The following is an 18,728-nucleotide window of genomic DNA, read 5'->3' as shown; positions in this document are numbered from 1 at the left end:
TCGTTATCGAACCCAGGATCATTGTCATTAGCGTCTCGAGTATCTAATAACCACGGTTACTTGTCGATATCTGTAACAATCATATTTGCTCTAGTCAATATCTTCTCTATTGCATAACGACAATGTCTAATTACAACGAAGATTTCTTTCACGCCCTTAACCCCAGCTCTAATCCTAACGCTTCTCCGACATATATATATATAAAATAACTATATAAAATGTGCCGTCATGTAACAAACATTTCAATTGTCTATCAGTTCTCTCTATGTTAATTGATAAGAATTATTTGCTGTTTCTCGTTCAAAAAGATATTGTTTATTATTCGCAGGAAACTTCTACAGGCAACTGTTAGAGCTAATCGTACAGGCCATTTCATGTGGATAGGTAGCGATTCGTGGGGTGCTAAAGTATATCCAGTGAGAGATCAAGAATTCGCGGCGGAGGGTGCAATCACAATTTTGCCTTATAGAACATCCCTTCAAGGTAAATTGATTACAAATACTTCGTCGAGTTTCGAGTGACAAATCTAAGAATCTCAACATTTCTGTCCCATTCGCCCCTCTGGACGATTGTGTTGTTGAAATTTTTGCAAACTTTATCCAAGAATGGGGTTTTCCATATAATACTTTGAAAAAGTAAAGATTCGTCTGAGTAAAACTCGAGAAAACGAGGCTCATAAATGATTGATAGTTATCCAATTAGAAAGAAACTTCAGCTTGCTTGAAATTCTCCATGCTATGAGCAAAATTGAAGTTTCTAGATAAGATAAAAAGATAAGAGAAAAAGGATTCGTATTTTTGGGAGATAGTACAAGTATCTTCAATTGGCTAATTGCAAAGCGAGACTTCCGCGATCAAAATCAATTGGGTTAATGAGTAGGATCAAAGAAAAATATCTTCTAGACATGTAGCAATATCTAGACATGTACGGTGGAAAGCTCATTTTTTCTCGATAAATTTCAATATTAAACCCAACGCTAACGTTTTAATAAGCTGTGTTATATACCAAATTAAATCTCTGTTTTAAAGATATCGTAGATACATTCGATGCTTTAAAATAACTATTATTTTTAGATTTTGACGACTATTATTTAAGCCTTCGACCAAGAGTGGATAATGAGTGTGATGGACAGAGTGAAAGCAATGTGCCACATAAAAAATTGCCTGGAAAAATAGTAAATTGTCGAAATATTTGGTTTCGAGAATTTTGGTCTCAGCATCACAAATGCAGCTTCAATGCAAACTTGTCTGCTGGCATGACACCCTGTACTGGTAACGAGAAATTAATTGATTATGAGCAAGAAGGATTGGTGCCATTTGTCGGTGAGAGATATCTCCATTATTTATGTATGACTTTATGAAATTATTTAAGCAAGTCTGAAGGAGAACATAGAAATTAAATTTCGACTTTTAACAATTCCATTTAATTACGAAAGTATCCACAGGGAAAGTATACGTAAAAGAATGATCTAAATAATAGAAGAACATAGGAGATAAAATGACCTTTTTGTAACCTGTTAACTTTTGTTTATCTCTCTTCTTGAGAATAAGCTGCGGCTAACGCTTGCAAAATTTATACCCTTTTCCCTCCAAAAGACCAAAAACACCACGCTTGATTGATTTTAGTTGATGCAGTTTACGCAATGGCGCATGGTGTTCATAATTTAATAAACGAAGAATGTATAAATAATGCTGGAACTAACCATTATTTGTGCGAAGATCTTCGTCCAGCCCCAGACGGTCAACAACTTCTTCAACACATTCGAAATGTTAGTTTTATCGGTAAGTGTCGTCTTTATGGTCCTCCGTAGAATCATTGATCGTAGTGTTTTTCTCTAATTCTACTTACAATTTGAAATTGGATAATTTACATCTGCAGATAGATACCTTATAAATAAATTTATTTATCATTCTTTCACCTTAATTCGTGTCATTACCAAACATTATTTTCTGTCGATAGACCTGTACATACAATTAATTTGTACTTTCTTTAAATAACATTCAGGTCGTCAAGGTACTGAAATTAAATTCAAATCCGATGGTGATGCGTATGGATTTTATAATATATATCAGTATCAAAGAAAAGAAGATGGGCGTTTTGATTATGTTCTTATCGGTAGATGGAAAGAGGAGTAAGTAAAGCATTACGATTATAAAAATTTTTGATCCAAGTTTATTAAATTAGATATCCAGCTGTTCGTCCAAATATCGCTAATCGAAATTTTGAGGGATATTTCATACAAATCTCGATAATAAACGCATGAAATTTTGCAATTCTTATTCTCAGGTTGGACCTCGATATTAACATGACAAGGTGGGCAACAGGACCCGGAGAAATGCACATCCCTCGAAGTTTATGCAGCGATAATTGCCCGCTGGGTCATGTACGCAATTTTCAGGTGAATAATTCAATTTAATATCCTTCTATCTGGTTTTCAAAGTAACTACAGTTTAATTTTCATGTATAAAGGTTATTCAACTTTGTATTCTTACAAATAATATTTTGTAACGTAACGATATTTCCAGGAAGCCTGTTGTTGGAGTTGTGTGGCATGTCGCGAAGACGCTTACGTTTTTAATGACACTTGTCGCAGCTGTGGTCCAGGATATGCTCCGGATGAAACAGTAACAAGTTGCATCAAACTAACAGCAGAAGTTATTCCATGGACTAGTCCGTGGGCATTGGTCCCATTAATATTTGCATCCATTGGCATACTTAGTACTTTGTTTACAACTATAGTTTTCATTCGGTATGTTCACAATCTAACCTACAAATTGTCCCAGTTTTTAACATAAATAGTACGCGACTAATAATTTCAAGAATTTAAATGTTATAAAATGTATTTTCCCAAAATTGTTACCTAAGAATCTTGTTCTTATTTTATTTTAATAATACTAATTGACTAATTACATTCCAGTTTCAATCGTACTCCAGTAATTATGGCTTCTGGACGCGAGTTATGTTACGTGTTGCTAGTAGGGATTCTATCGTGTTACGGCATGAGTTTCGTGATATTAAGCAAGCCAACTACATGGAATTGCACATATCTGAGAATCGGTCTTGGCTTGTGCTTAAGCATCTGTTATAGCGCGATACTAACTAAAACGAATCGTATATCACGCATATTCAATCAAGGAACTAAAAGTATAAAGAGGCCTTCCTATACATCTCCGAAGAGCCAAGTTGTAATCGCTATCGGTGAGTTTACAATTTTCAATGAATATGCCTAGATATTTTGATATCGAAATTTTACTTTTCCATCAAAATCAAAAGCTTAAAATCTGCAATTTTACAAAGTTGTTGTGATACTTTTACTGTATTCGGCATAATTAACTTTTTCTTCTTCTTGATATCATATTATGTAACTCCCGTTTTTATAGGGATCACTGCAGTGCAATTAGTTGGTGTTATCGTCTGGCTAATCATTGAACCACCGGATACCACGGAAATTCATCCGTATCCGTTATCAGCAGTACTCACATGCCGCGTTTCCACGTTTTCATTGATGATGTCCCTCGTCTACAATATGTTTCTAATACTCATGTGCACTTTGTACGCATTCAAAACACGTAAGATACCGGAGAATTTCAACGAAGCGAAATACATTGGTTTTACAATGTATTCAACTTGCATTGTATGGTTAGCTTTCGTACCCATCTACTTTGGCTCAAACAATGACTACAAGGTCGGTATCTAAAATCATAGGAGACACGTATTATCTTGCGATTATGCGTATCAAACTGACAACCAATTAATGGTAATTCGATACGATTTTTTAAATTTATTGTTTCAAACCAGTTTAATGTGTAATTTATATATGTACATATATGTATATATATATATATATATAACAGTACAAATTAGAAAACCTTTTCGTAGGCATGCAGCAAGAAAATACAAAATGAATTGTATTACAAATGTATTTATATTCATTCATCTTTTCGTATATTATTAATTTGTGACATTCTTCGTAATTTTACTTCAAGAGCTTTACCTAAAAACTTTAAAGTAGATGAACATTTTAAATGTGAAAGATTGTTATTATCTTTATTGTTATTCCGCTCTCGATGAAATAAGAATTAAACGAACGTAAATATAAATTTACAGGTGCAAATCGCAAGCATGTGCATGTGCATCAACATCTCTGCGTCAGTAGCTCTCGGTTGTCTTTTCACTCCGAAAGTATATTTGGTACTTTTTCAACCATATAAAAATGTTCGGCCCGGACATGCGAATGTGAGTAATACAAAATTTAACAAAAAACATATCGCAGCAAAACGATTACTCTAATAGTAGGTAGCCCTTCTTATTAACGAGTAATATTAAATACAATCAATTGGAAAAAGATATGTTTTAGGAACTAGTTCACTGCACTCTACTGTTCAAAGTATTATGCGTTTTTTATTTCGATTTGACGAATTACTTTAATAAAGGAACACATAAACTGCTGGGAATTTATTAATTTATGGCGCTTCACGTTTTTATTTCCAAATAAATAAAACTGCTATCTCTGCTACCTCTCCTCACGTGATCCTTACATCAGTTTCATATTAAAAACATTGTAAGTGATAATTCTTTAACTTTCATAAAAATCAATACCTATTTCGATGAATTTACGGCACGAATAGAAGTCGCAAGTTTCAGAAATATTTTATTAGCACTGTAAAAGTACCGTGAATATATTGTTACGTAAATACATTTATTTAGGATATTGTTCAAATATTTTCGATCTGCCAAATAATTTAACGTAAGAACCATTGAACATAATTCTAATCAAAGTTCTAATTTCTAAGTTAATAAGAATAATTATACTTTCGGTGTAACATTATAATATAATATTTCGAATCTTAAGTGTATCGTTAAACTATTGTAGACGGGTGGACTTCAAAGCGGTAACCGCGCAGTATACAGCATGCGATTTTCTGGCGGTCGTAGTCAAACAATGCAGAGCATGACCTCCTGTTCTCGGAGCAGTCCACCGGCATCACGTCCAAGCCAGGACGAGGTGAAACATGCCAACGGTGAGACACAAGCACTGGCGAGCCCGTCTGTCGAGGAGACCTCGGTTAGCTAGGTCTCTCTCATACACATCCCTCCCTGTCTAGAGTGTCAGGCCAGAATTCATGAGACCACCGTGGAGATATACGACGATGACGAAGAGGACCGTAAGCTCTCTACTATCCAGGAAGTGTCAGAATCAAGAGACATTTCCAGTCCTTCGATGTTCGCGGAAAATTGCCGAAATCGAAGTCGGAAGTCGATTTCCAGCGATTCCGACCAGGTGATCGATGTTTCACTAAGTCTTACAAATCCCAATCTAATTTTCGATCAAACGTTGTTAAAAAGAAATGTAAGGAAGACTTTCCCGGTCCTTATTTCATAAAAGTTGATTTTCTTCACTTGCATATCATTCTGTTATCGAGAAATTAAATAGTTTGATCGAATAAATATTTGCCTACTGATACTTATACGCTAGGAGTAAACTTTTCTAATTTATATTTTTATAACTATTTTTTTGAGTCGGGCGATCCAGCACGTAAAAATCGCATGGGAACGATCAGTTGCATCTCCGACAAAGTGGAGTCTTATAAAACTGAAGCTAACATTTTCCCAAGCGAAGATCAAACTTTCCACGTCTACAGCGATTCACCGACGTTTTCCGATTTTTCATCGTAAATTACGACATGTAATGTCAAGGTAACGAAAAACTGTCATTTTTTAACATGCGAAAAATTATTTAACGGTGCCAAGACGTCTTTTTAGCCTCGCATTTGTCCTCACAAGGGCAAATTAGATATAAAGTGCATACATATATGTAAGTGCGAAATTACTGTTCAAAACACTTAGAAAATCAAATACCTTTTATATAGCTTTTTAGCAGATTTTAATTCCAATTTGTTCTAAATTTTAATTCTAATTTGTTCAACGTTCTTCCAGTTGTTCATTTTTTCCTTGGCTGTTTTAGCAGAATTTATTATTTCAAATCTTCAATTAGAGATTCGTATTGAGATGTTTTCCATCAGTGCTACAGACACGAATTAAAATGCGATTTACTTAGGTGAACTACTTAATATTACGTTGTTCGATGAACAAGGATAATAATCTCTATTCGTTAGTTCCTTATACATCTCTTAGAGATAAATATTGCAATATTTCGTACTATATATTACGACATTCAATCAAAGTTGATAACACGTGTACAAAATATTTATACTTATTTTATATGTATACAATGTTAATTTACTTTACGAGGACAAAGTCTTGATTAAAATTTTGATAGAATATCAGTAGAATAGATATATTGTACACATTTATTTGCAAACTATTTTATAAAACTGTCAAATATTTCATCCTCATACGGATTGTTCCAGAAGTACGTATGCGACAAATTAACGAATCACTAACAGAAGAGGTATCGTATATGACAAAGAAAATCGCCACTTTTTTAGCATTTCTTCCTTCAAGAAAATTGGAAAGTAAAGCTGAATGCTGCATTGATATCATCCGATAAGATCTAAATTTTTCATTCCTTGATCGTCTCTGACAAGATACTCAAACTTTATCTATTTTTGAACATCTTCGGATGTCGTGCCCACTTAACAAAATAATAAAAATATGTTCTCCACAATTTCTACATATGTATGAAACTAAATCAGCCGTGAAAAGTTAATTTACTTTTCTGAAATCTGTTGCTAGGTAAAGAATGTTTGGAGCATTCTCTTCGCAGAAGTTGCGAAACTATTAACACATATCCACCATTCGCTTAAGTGGCTTACAAACGTTTGTGAACCACTTAAGCGGTTGGCGCAGACACGTGACGCACACGAATGCTAATGCTTACTGAAACCAGGGTTTCAGTAGCTATGCACAAAGGTTCATGAGCACTTGGAGCCCTTGCCATGTAAGCAATTGTTGATCCGTGTACGAAAAACGATAGCCTCTCGTCTTCATTGAACGCGCGCAAACAACGAATTTCATTCCAAGTACCGACACTTTTTAACAACACTCGTGAACTGTGAATACCAAACGAATTGCTACGTACTTCTAATTGATCTGCATAGAAAAATCAAAACAGGAACAATTTCTTTCCGCTTACTATATTTAATTCAATGAGCAAAGATACAAAGATTTTGTTGCTGTCATATTATTAATTGTAAATAAATCTTTCGCTTGAACGGAGATAATTTCAAAATACAATGTATTCTTTTGGATCCGTTTGTTACGCTTTTATATCACATAACATCTGAATGTGATAATCATAAATCAGAATACGATTTAGAAGATATCTTGAAATAAATTTTATATAATTATCTATATTATAGATATCTATAAAAATTGTCTCTTTAGGATGTTCCATTTATCATTATGCTTTACGTTGAATATTTCATTTATAGAACTTTTTATGCTGTTAATAAATATTCGTTAAGTTATTAGTTCTTAATGAGACATCAACATCTGATCTATCTGACTATGCCAAAGTTCTTAAATAAATATTACGATAGATAGTACAATAAAAATAATATTGGAAGTGAAATGTCCAATACGGTAAATAAATGTGTACTTTTACAAATATATATAACTGCCGACGATTAAAAAGTCAAATAGCTATAAAGGACAAAAATTAGACATGTAGATCGTGTGCGTGTGTAAATGTGTACGTGAAAAATAAATGCGCGTGAATTTTTGACTAAATATGTGCCAACAACGCTGAGAAATTACGTGAACAAATAGGATATACTGTATTATAAAATGACTTTTAAACGAGAAGCGTTTTAAATAAATTAAGCGTATTTACGTATCCTCACTTGAATATTTCTATTAAATATATATATATATATTAATATATATTAATTGCATTGTTAGTACTAAATTACATAGATGTTTATTTATAGATATATCGTATGTTATTACATCAACGTTGTACAAAGATTAGACACGTATTTTTGTTAATTTTGCGTACTGTAAATTTTTCCAGAAAGTTATCTGAAAAAATTAGATCACGCGTTAAAGGTTTAAAAGACATTTTAATATGATAATGCGGGCGTAATGAAATAATCTTTTATAAAATTATTAATTACTCTCGTAGTATCTTGAAGATGTCTGACTATGTGCTTATTACAAAAATATCTCTGAAGACTATGTGGGAGATGAAACGGTTAAACATCTTTGGTGGACTTAGATTACTAATTTCAATAATTATTAACGATTAGTAAAAAATTGCCAGAAAGGCGAAAACTATAAATGAATCAAGGAAATTATATTTTATCTTGATAAAATAAATTGAATACTATTATTATAATATTAAAGAAATTTGTTAGTGGAAATCTATTTTGTGTCATTAAATTAAATTGTTAAATAGGAAGGACTTCTTTTAATTTTTTGAATGAGATCAAACGAGATGAGAGAACAATCAACAATCAAAGATGTTTACTTCGAATTTATGTATAGCGATTAAGTGGAAAATTGATTGTCGCAGAAGCGTAGACAACGAAAAATATAGAGCCCAAAACGTTTTGTCGTAAAGGTAATATTCATAAAAGCTACAAGCAACAATTGTAAGACTTAAAAAATGTTACATAATTCTAACGGCTATGAGAATCAAACATTATTCTGAACCTTGTTCAAGGTTCATCGATAGAGAAAGAATTTATCCACTTCTCAGTGTGCTTTGGAATTTATTACAGTTGTTATAGCGATTAAAATATACATGTATTATAATAATTAGATAACTGAAATTCGAGTACATCTGATTACTCTCTTCTAATAATGAATGCAATGGTGACCTGATAGGTAGTTTCGTACAGATAACAAAGGTCAATTTATTCTTACTTTTACGTTTTAGACACTAATTAATAACCATGCGTATAATGATTCACACGCGACATGTTATGTAGTTTTTAAGAAAAAATTCTGATATCTGAATACAACTTGTTGTATGTTTGTATGTTTAGAGTGAATATATAACATATATAGTATATATGAAAGAAGAATATACAAGGAAATAATGAAATATAAATTAATAAGTGGACTAGTGAGCTATAATAAGGTTTCTCATTTTTCAAATACAATTTTATATTCTGGTGCCAACCGAGATAAATGTAACCTTAATTATACATTTGTAAAATAAAAAAAAAAAAACACTTCATAGTCAGCCAATAAATGATAAGAAAAAAGAAAACGATTTGATTTTTAGTTAACAATGTTTGTTTATTATTTTCTCTCCATAGCAGGAAATATGACATCAAATCGCGTAACAAGAATTATGGACTTGGATAAAGTAGCTTACATTATATATATATTCCATTTGCTGTATGGGCAAATGATAAATAACAAAACTAAAAATTATAAATTAAATTTATCAGCACTTTTTGATTGATATTCATTTTCATGATAATTTAAAATATATACAAGATGTATAAAAATAAAAAAGAACAACAGTGTACAATCGACTATTAAACATGTTCAACAGACATGTTAGTTCTACTTCTGAATCTGATTATTTCGGAGCTATAAGACCTTTCAGGCAATCGAACGTATTACCATCTGGATGTACGGTAAACATCGTTCCATCTTCTCCTCGTACACGTAAATATCCGTAATCGTCTATACCTAGTATTTTAACGTTTTGTGACACCCCAGATGCTGATAATACTGTCACATTTGCGTCGCTGTTGAAACATAAAATATATTTTAATCTTCTGATACTATCGATTATTAACAATATTTCTCAATAATGAGATTCACAGATAGTAAACGTTAATAATTAAAAAAAATTGTAAGTAAAACTTACGTATGCATCCAATAAGTATAATATGCATCCAGAAAATCATCTATATTACCACTTTGTACGATATTTAACCATCTTTCAATTTCATTGAATACAATAGCAAAGTATTGTTCGTATGATATCATTTCTAATTTTTTCTGATATATTTCGTTAAATGTAGTAATTATATCATTAATGCAACATGTAGGTTCTTTGTTGAACAAATTTATTCCAACTCCTAATAATGATAATTATTTAAAAAAAAGATTTTATTAAATGTTGGATTACGCGTAACAATAGTAATACTTACCAACGTTACATATATTAAGATTTGACATAACATGAGTCTCTACAATCAGTCCACCAATTTTAACATTATTACCAGCATAAATATCATTAGGCCATTTTAATCTTAGATCGATATCCTATAATTAAAAATTAATAATTAATTAATTATATATATATAATGATAAATATAAATAATGATTATTAATGATATAGTACTTCATATCCAGATAGAGACTTAAATGCAGATATAATTGCAACAGAAACCAAATGTTGCAAAATTGAGATTCGTCTTCCAAGTATGGTATCAGTAGGCACATGAAGTTGCAACGTGAACAGTGCTGCACCTTTTGGACTGAGCCAAATATTTTTGCTCCTTCCTTAAAATTCATACAAAACATATTCATTATATGATAAAAAAAATCAATAATTGGTAATAACTAATTGACTAAAGAATGTTTCGGCTTTTCTCTTTATTCTATGATTCTAAAACTGTACGAATTTACATCCTAAGGAATTGTGGACGCTTCTCTTTACTTTTACTTTATTCTACATGCATAAAGATTTATAAATTAATTCAATGGAACGTAAATTATGCCTAAGTTCATTGCATCACTCTTGTGTAACATTTGTTAATAACAATGATCGGTTTAATCGATTAAACAAAGAGCCAAAACTGTTAGTGAAAGTTGTTGCACATGCTTTAAACAATATTCACGTACAATTCTATTATAAATATAAATATTAAATTAAATATTATAGCAGCTAAGTCTTCGATCTATTGAATAGATCCTTGTCATACCTCGTCCTTGAGTTTGCTGACGGACAATAACAGCTAAACCATGTCCTAATTGATGACCATTAAATACATCCATTGATGATGTCATTATATCAACGTATATAACCAAACGTCCTAATTCCTTGGTAGATAAATTCTATAGCAAGAAAAGTATGTATGATAAGTCGATAAAACAATAGATACAATTAAACTGAATTAAAAATGAAGTCAAATTTATCATAGCTGATATAATTTAAAAGAAAAATTACCTCAAAATATTCTACAGTTGAGAAATTGTCAGGACACTGATGAATCATAATTGGTAGGAACAAAGCTGAAGCAGGTCGTGGAACTGTGCTGCTTCTACAAAACTGAATTTCCAGCTTTGGCATTTTTAAAGTATCGTTTGCTGCCATTATATCCTTCAATCTTTCTAGCATTTCTAGTTTCAACTATCAACATGAAAGAAAGTAAACGTAAATACTAGTCTCTTTGTTTTTAGTTACGAATCTTCTAAATATACGAATTATACAAAAATATTCGCAGAAAATTAGTAACTTTAACATGACAGAAGCATAATTAATTCAAAAGCAAGAAGTATAGCATGAATCGACAGAAATCGCTAGCTTTAGTGTTTTTGAAATGATAGTAGTTATAGAACAATTTATTGAAGAATGTTGCATAGTATAAAGGGAGCCACCATCAGAGATGGAATCAAATATAATGCAAATAAAATTGGACAGTTTTGAGTTCTTGCAAGAAAAGAAAAACACAGATTATTGATCATGCAAATTTGAATCTAAACAAGATAGGTTTTGATTTTTTATAAGTAGTACGTACTTTCATGAGTAATAATTTGATTTGACTATATTGGAATTGATTTAAACTCGTAAACACATATAGAAATTGATTCCACCCCTAGTTATTATATAGCGATACTTGTTTTTACAAGCGCATTTAGTAAGTAGTATTATATTTACAAGAATGTACTATATTTGTAGAATTATCATTGTTAGTGGTTACCAGAAAATGAACAATTACTTATTACACACTGTCATTGAAGTCAGTTGTCAGTCAGCAAATTATTCACATAACATATCAATTTTCTATTTCTTTCAACAAAGTTGAATGACGTTGCATACAAAATGACAGTAACAGCATCTAACAACATTATGTAGTAATGTTGACAGGCCCCCTTCTACCATGCTTTATTCAATAAATTTTTTCCTAATTTTGGTAATGTCAAAGATATTGAGAATAATAATCCTTATTGCTTCGTTATGTGCAAACGTAGTTTGTATAGAACAAAAATCACCTAAATAAAGGATGTCATAATTATAATTCTTAATAGTTTACCTAATATATATAAATATTTTCTTTCGAAATAACTATTATTTTTCATACCTCATGTCGTCCCAAAAAGAAAGCAGATGTATAAGTCATATGTGCAGTTACTTTTGCAGTACTACGAACTTCTATTTCAAGATGCGTTTTTAATAAATCATTGAATATTTCCAGTCTAGTTGCGTTACTTTCTTTCAAAGCATTAAATTTACTTTCCTCGAGTTCATATTGCATTGGATCCACTTCAAGATGTATTTGAGAAAAAACAAGCTTTCCACCACTTCCTAGTAGGGTGGCAAGTAGAATACTTGGTGTGTGCCAAGTTTCTTCTGTTCCAAGTACCTTTAGGTCAAACGAATGCGAGTTTCCCTTTTTATCTTTCACGCTCACTGTCGCTGGCGGAGAAACACTAGATACTCTGCAAAAAATACTGAAATGTCTTGAACTGAATTAGGAAATAATTAATCAGGGAGATTATTTTTCATTAGAAACAAAGGAAATAATTATAATATGCAGTATCATTTTTTTTCATTTACATTTTAACTTTATACCTTAACTTGTAAGTACGAAAAACAGTTATAGCTAAAAAATCTTACTTTACGTCTTCATGATCCTGTGAAAATCTCGTTCTTACAGGAGATGGTTGATAACAGAAGATATGATGCATCATGCGTACATGCTTCCATTTCCCATAAGAAAAGTGAACCAGCTCGTTTTCTCGTACTTCCGCCGTTTTAAACGAAGGAAGTAAAATATGAATTACGTCAGAGCACAAAGCGAGCAACTTGCCACCGTGAAGAATATACTCCACGATTCGGTTTCCAATCTCATTGCCCACATTTCCACAAACGACGACTAAAGCTGCATTTTCTACCCAAGCGTCATTACGTGCTTCTTCTGGAGATAATGCGTAAATGGTGTATCTAATATTAAAAGAACACTTTTTTTAATATCAAATGTAAGAAATTTTGTAAAATATCGAAGATCTTGAGAAATTTTATATTTTTAACGTGTTTTTAATGTCTTAAGAAGTTTAATGCCATTCGAAATTACTAAAATAAAGATGATTTTGTACATTTTTCCATAAATATATTAAAACAAACAATCATACTTATTTGTGTCAAGAGATTCTTCCAAAACACCTTTTACATTGTTACGTGCAATAAAACTGTCAGCATATATTAGGACATTTGGTGGTTTTACATTATTTTTTGATAACTTTCTTGTTATCTCCGCTATGGAATTCCTATAACATGGAAATTTCAGTGAATTTATCAAATATTTCTGAAACTTTCCCTTTTTACTCAGGAAAGATTAAATCTTAAATAATTATATTTTAATATAGAATACTTACTTAAAAGGGCTTGTAGATGCTATGGATTTGCTATACTTAGCATCATAAAAAGACTTTGGTTCAAAAGGTTTACTTGTACTTTTTATATCACTGCAAGATACTTGTCTGGTGCTTATAGTAGTGGATACATCTAAATTGTCAAGCATATCAAGTGATTTACTAGTAGAATGTGGAACACCTTGAAATTCAGTGGTATCTTTTGTGATCTTTTGTATTTCATCTTGTGATAATTGATTCTCATGTTGAGGAATGTTTACTGAAACTGGTGTAGAAACTTGACTTCTAGTTTCACTCTCTATAACACACAAATTCATTTAACTTATATACATGAGGATTATATTAGAAAAATACTTGTAAAATTTGTGTTCATGTGTTTAATAACTTTTTTATTATACCTAACGTTTCATTGGACTCCACACGTTTCATCAGTTCAAGTTCTGCGTCTGTTACAGCATTTTCTGGATATACTATTAAACCTGGAAGATCCTTAACTTCAAATGGTTTGCATTTCTCGGATACGAGTTTGGCAGTGTCGCTTAATGATTTTAATTTTTCTGCATGCGTTGTCCATTCCTCTTTGTCTATAAATTCTTACAAAAATATATACGAAACTTATTTTATGCCTTCTCGTTTATAGGTATATTTTCTTATTACAAGTTATAATTTCTTTTTGTAACGATCAGAACGCTCTCGAGTTCTTCATCATTCATTCGCAACGTATGAACAAAAATCCGAACAATCGGCAATATAGATTTTTGTGGAATTAGCAATAACGTGAAAAACCGACAATTTTTTGGCATTATACAATTCTTTCGTTAACATAACGAACTCCACGTTTAAAATAATTAAACACAATGAGTGAATCATTTCATATTCGTGGATAAGAGATCTCGCGCGTTTGTTTCTCAATATTTACAACTGAATGTAAGTGTTAATTCATGTATGGGAAAAATAGAGAATGTATTGTAAAGATATGTCATATGAGTATCATGAAATATTCCATCCCTAAATAAAAAAGTACATCTTATCTATCAAAAAACTTCTTCAATCTTGGTCTGTTTCATCTGATTCGTGATATATAGAAATTCATAGCTTATTGGATAATCATTACCATTTTTCAATTCGGAGCAAGTTGTTTCCTATTTTTGAAAACCCATTACATAATTAAGAATTGTTGTATAAGATTGCGAAAGTTGTCAGGTATATTAAAATAATCAGAATATATTTCTTCACAGTTAATAAAAGACTTTGCAGCAGCATTAGTAAAGATTACATATTCCTTAAATTATGAACTTGGATGCAGTAAACTGTTCTCAGTTTTACTACAAGCAGAAAACTGTATGCCAGAAATCCTACTGGTAAACTTGATGATTATGAATTCTATCCTCCACTTATACATTCATATGTATACATATTATTCTAGATAAATTAAGATCACATCGCTTGATTGTGACTTATTATCCACAATGATAAATTAACTAAGTACATACAATAACTACATGTAGTAATCCCTGATAAATACCTGGTTTATGCTTTCAACTGAAAATAGATTGAAGTAACAATATCAAATATCTGATAATTCACCCACCAAAAAATTTCGATTTTTACATTTTAAATTTCTTACATTTTGTAAAACTTTTATTAATAGTATTAATTACATAAAATTCTTACTTTTAGTTGGTGGTGAATTCAACACATCACTATTGTAAAGACAAGGCTTTCCTGATATCAGGACAGCTGGAAAAATATAAAGCTATTATAATCCGGATATTTTAGTAAACAGGATTGAGATCTATACATACTTTCTATTCGTTTTAATAACAAGCCGTTATTAATGTAACATTGACCTTCCATCGCTGCAATAAAAAATTTTGCAACCATATCTAAATCGGACTCTATAATTAAATCAATATTTTTATTTGCCGTCCACGTAATAATTAAACCGTAATCTTCGACCTAAAAGACACAACATATTTAAACGCAGTGCTAGCTTCTCAAATAAACATTGTTATACGTATATAGTGTGGAAATGTTTTTACACGTAAAAAGTTTACATAAGCTTTGTTAGACATTCATTTCAATAGACATAAACTTTCACATAATATGTTTGTTCTCTTTAATTTTTAAACAATAAAACTACTAATATCATATTCCCTTCATACAAAATAATCACATTCAAAATGGAAAGAATGAGGAGGATAAATAGATATAGTACCTTAGTAGCATGTGTTGCAGCAATAGGATTATAACTTTTAAGATCAGCTTCAACAAGAATATAAAGTTTGTACTCTGATTGTAACAAAGTTCCATTACGATTATTTGTATGCAAAGGAAAAAATGTTTTTCCATACTGATACGTTAACCAACTTGAGATGTCAACTTTTTGCTGGTAAAAGTAGTAATTAATCCAATGATTAATTATATCTAACTAACTACAATAGAGAGTTTATTTATTGTATTATTGCTTGATGCATACTTGAGGAAATATAGTGCACAATCTCATATCATCATAGTACCATAGTAATTCTTCTAGTCTAGCATCACTTTTATTCACACATAGACAAGAAGTCATAAATTCATCATTTTCACAATCATTCATAGGAGAATTTGATTCTTAAAATAATAAAAAATATTTCATTATCCATTATACTGAAAAATCTTTTAGTAGGTTTTCAAATTATATATGCATGTACATGTAGCATATATATAAATATATTAAGGGTCTGGATCAAAATGAAATATATATTACAAAATAAATTTGTATTTCATTTAAAAAATAATATTCATTATGATAAACATATTATAATAAAAATAAAATGTAACATAAAATGAATCACTAATTGTGTCATAACATAAATTTGCTACATAATGTAGTATACATAACAATTCACAATCTGAATGCAAATAAAACACAAAAAGGAAATGCAAGTACTAGCAGGATTTTATTAGTTCTAAATACTTTATATATTAGTGATTATTATAATAACATAATATGTATGTAATGTTAAATAGATAATAAACTTACAAAATCAATCGAAAGGCAAATGATATTTGTACATGAGTTTTGTTTTGTGCAACAATATAAATTTACATACATATATAAATACAATATTCAATTAACATCTAGGTCTGAAAAAGTGAAAGCAAGAAATAATTATTATCATCTACAAAATATAATGAACGATGTGTATGTATAAAACTTTCTGATTTATTTATAAACTATATTCCACAAAATTATGCAACAAAAATAAATAAGGTCTCTTATTTAATACAACTAAAACATTTTTAAAACGCTACAAATCATATTAATATAATAACAATACATTATTTATATGCATATACATAAAACTTATATAGAAGATATAATATAAAGCCCAACAGTTTGATATAAAAACTTTATTACTTACTAATTTCCTAATTATTCTTTTTATTGTATAATGACTACAGATTAATTAACAAATCTCAATACTGTATGCTTATAGAACATAGATGAAATGATATAATAGTACTTGATAGCTATAGTTATATAATTTAAAGTTATAAAATTTATATCATATTTGCAAAGTATTGTTCTTAAGAATTTTATTTTGAATCAAAATAAAAAGCATGAAATAAGTACAAATTAGATAGTATAATGTTGTAAATATTTTCTGCACTATACATGTACATTTTTGGTTTTCCTACATTTGTTACAGTTTTTTCATATAATGATTTAAAGTCATTGTGTAATCATTTTTAAAAATATTGTAATATTTTTATAACATAAGTTAATACAAGGAAATATTAAATTAATAAAAATAATAGATAATATAAGGTGCATGTCTAGTTAATGCAAATACGTCAGGAGTGTATATATATGAGTCAACATTTTTTTATTTTATACCAGTCTTTAAAAAAGTTGTAAAAAAGTAATTGTACTATGATTTACATGAACAATATCAGTATTATTTAATAAGATATCTTCATTTACATGTATGCAAGATATATGTGTAACATCAAGATATATAATAAAAATAAATGGTAAACAATTGGATAACTATTATGAATAACCAGTGATATATTAAAAATTTATATATCAAAAATTTAATAATTTATATAATCTTATTTTATACTTTAGAAATGCAGGTAATCTTTAAACTATATTAAAACTGCATAATTTATTAACAATTTATAACGTTACCAAATGTAAATGTTAATATATTACCTTTATTTGAACTTTGTTTTTTATTATAGAACATTATTGATGGGCAAGTGGTTGTATCTCCTTGAAATAAATTACGTAAATGATTTTTTAAAAATACAATCCTCCTTGACTGGATTGATGTTGCTATCATATAAAGAAATGTCAAGATCATGTTGATAAAATTATATTTAATGTTTTAATATATATATATATGATTCCTGAAACAATTATTTATATTATATATTTTTCGTATTATCAGTTTTATTTTTTATTAAGTAAATGGTATTATAACTAGATAATGTACTTATATAATAATAAAATTCATTTATTTATGTGAATTAATTAATTAATTTATTTATTTATTTGTTTATATATTTCGTAAATAAAGTAAGTGCGTTAGAAGTCATTTAAATTGAATATAATATATCAACAACTATAACCTAGAAAACTATGAATGGAGAAGTTAAATAGCTCTCTAAACCAATTAATATGTTATAATAAACAATGATTATATTACATGAATCTTCATAAACAGAGTTCTGCAACTGCAATTGTCACTACGGTTCAATGACTAAAATAACCATCGAAATCCTACCTGTGCTTCCTTGTTAAAAGTATTTATAAATTACATACCTATTTTTTAATGCTACTACTTGTCTATGAAGTGATTAACAAAAACATGAGCAAATAAACTTTGAATGTCGCTTCAAATCCATAAATTACTATTGTAAGAACATTATGCAAGATACTTTAATTTATTGACGTTTATGTTGAATCAGAGGTGAGTAAGGAAGGGCGCCGATGTGAATGAGAAAAGTTCAGCTAAAAAGTACACTCCACGAATTATCACCTCTAGCGGTCAAACGACCGAACTATATGCACATTTCTTCCTCCGGTGTTTTGAAACTGCTAGAAAAATAGTAAGTATCAAGACGATAGAATAGCATCAGAGATATTCGAAACTTTCTGAAATTCCTGGAAACGATGACATTTTCTGAGAAAATCCGAGAGCAAAAAA

The 18,728-nt window shown here is 30.0% G+C and overlaps 2 protein-coding genes across 11 annotated transcripts in view; one reads left to right on the top strand and one right to left on the bottom strand.

Annotated features, from left to right (window-relative positions):
• The window catches only part of LOC122574686 (metabotropic glutamate receptor 7-like), a 44,143-nt gene extending 35,268 nt beyond the window's left edge, over positions 1-8,875 (top strand). For 3 of the 7 annotated variants that reach the window (XM_043742570.1, XM_043742571.1, XM_043742574.1), the window contains 12 exons: positions 329-483; positions 1,074-1,322; positions 1,626-1,781; positions 2,005-2,131; positions 2,287-2,398; positions 2,526-2,749; positions 2,918-3,198; positions 3,381-3,685; positions 4,108-4,236; positions 4,874-5,021; positions 5,106-5,281; positions 5,534-8,875. In XM_043742570.1, the coding sequence (XP_043598505.1) occupies positions 329-483; positions 1,074-1,322; positions 1,626-1,781; positions 2,005-2,131; positions 2,287-2,398; positions 2,526-2,749; positions 2,918-3,198; positions 3,381-3,685; positions 4,108-4,236; positions 4,874-5,021; positions 5,106-5,281; positions 5,534-5,701 (2,230 nt within the window). In that variant the 3' untranslated portion in view covers positions 5,702-8,875. Of the gene's footprint in view, positions 1-328; positions 484-1,073; positions 1,323-1,625; positions 1,782-2,004; positions 2,132-2,286; positions 2,399-2,525; positions 2,750-2,917; positions 3,199-3,380; positions 3,686-4,107; positions 4,237-4,346; positions 4,562-4,873; positions 5,022-5,105; positions 5,282-5,520 lie in introns of those variants that run through there. The other 4 variants (XM_043742573.1, XM_043742572.1, XR_006319137.1 and 1 more) reach the window with 4 other exon arrangements.
• A 141-nt stretch (positions 8,876-9,016) lies between these two features.
• On the bottom strand, positions 9,017-18,544 carry LOC122574687 (biotin--protein ligase). Of its 4 annotated transcripts, none has more exons than XM_043742576.1 (17): positions 18,344-18,544; positions 17,732-17,928; positions 16,004-16,140; positions 15,743-15,913; positions 15,330-15,483; positions 15,199-15,264; positions 13,923-14,117; positions 13,528-13,822; positions 13,285-13,419; positions 12,770-13,096; positions 12,234-12,591; positions 11,099-11,281; positions 10,854-10,986; positions 10,271-10,431; positions 10,077-10,191; positions 9,791-10,004; positions 9,017-9,668 (listed from the first exon to the last, which is right to left on the bottom strand). In XM_043742576.1, exons 2-17 carry the CDS (start codon positions 17,880-17,882, stop codon positions 9,497-9,499), a joined length of 2,967 nt encoding a protein of 988 aa, XP_043598511.1. In that variant the 5' UTR covers positions 17,883-17,928; positions 18,344-18,544; the 3' UTR covers positions 9,017-9,496. The 4 variants fall into 4 exon arrangements, with proteins under 4 accessions (XP_043598511.1, XP_043598512.1, XP_043598515.1 ...); XM_043742577.1 differs by lacking the exon at positions 18,344-18,544 and adding an exon at positions 16,553-16,656 and having other exon boundaries at positions 17,732-17,866; XM_043742580.1 differs by lacking the exons at positions 16,004-16,140; positions 18,344-18,544 and having other exon boundaries at positions 17,732-17,857.
• Between the last annotated feature and the right edge of the window lie 184 nt (positions 18,545-18,728).

The sequence above is a fragment of the Bombus pyrosoma genome, linkage group LG14 (assembly GCF_014825855.1).
Source record: "Bombus pyrosoma isolate SC7728 linkage group LG14, ASM1482585v1, whole genome shotgun sequence".
Classification (NCBI taxonomy): domain Eukaryota; kingdom Metazoa; phylum Arthropoda; class Insecta; order Hymenoptera; family Apidae; genus Bombus; species Bombus pyrosoma.
The sequence above is the reverse complement of the archived record's forward strand: the minus strand, read 5'-3'. Positions and strand labels throughout refer to the sequence as shown.

What these genes read in the sequence shown, in the direction of transcription:
- LOC122574687 (XM_043742576.1), bottom strand. Translation starts at nt 17,882, where the DNA reads ATGATCTTGACATTTCTTTATATGATAGCAACATCAATCCAGTCAAGG. An exon ending in GAATCTCTTGACACAAATAA is followed by an intron (nt 13,097 to 13,284) that starts GTATGATTGTTT and finishes TTTTAATATTAG; the next exon opens with ATACACCATTTACGCATTAT. An exon ending in CAGGATCATGAAGACGTAAA is followed by an intron (nt 12,592 to 12,769) that starts GTAAGATTTTTT and finishes TATTTTTTGCAG; the next exon opens with AGTATCTAGTGTTTCTCCGC.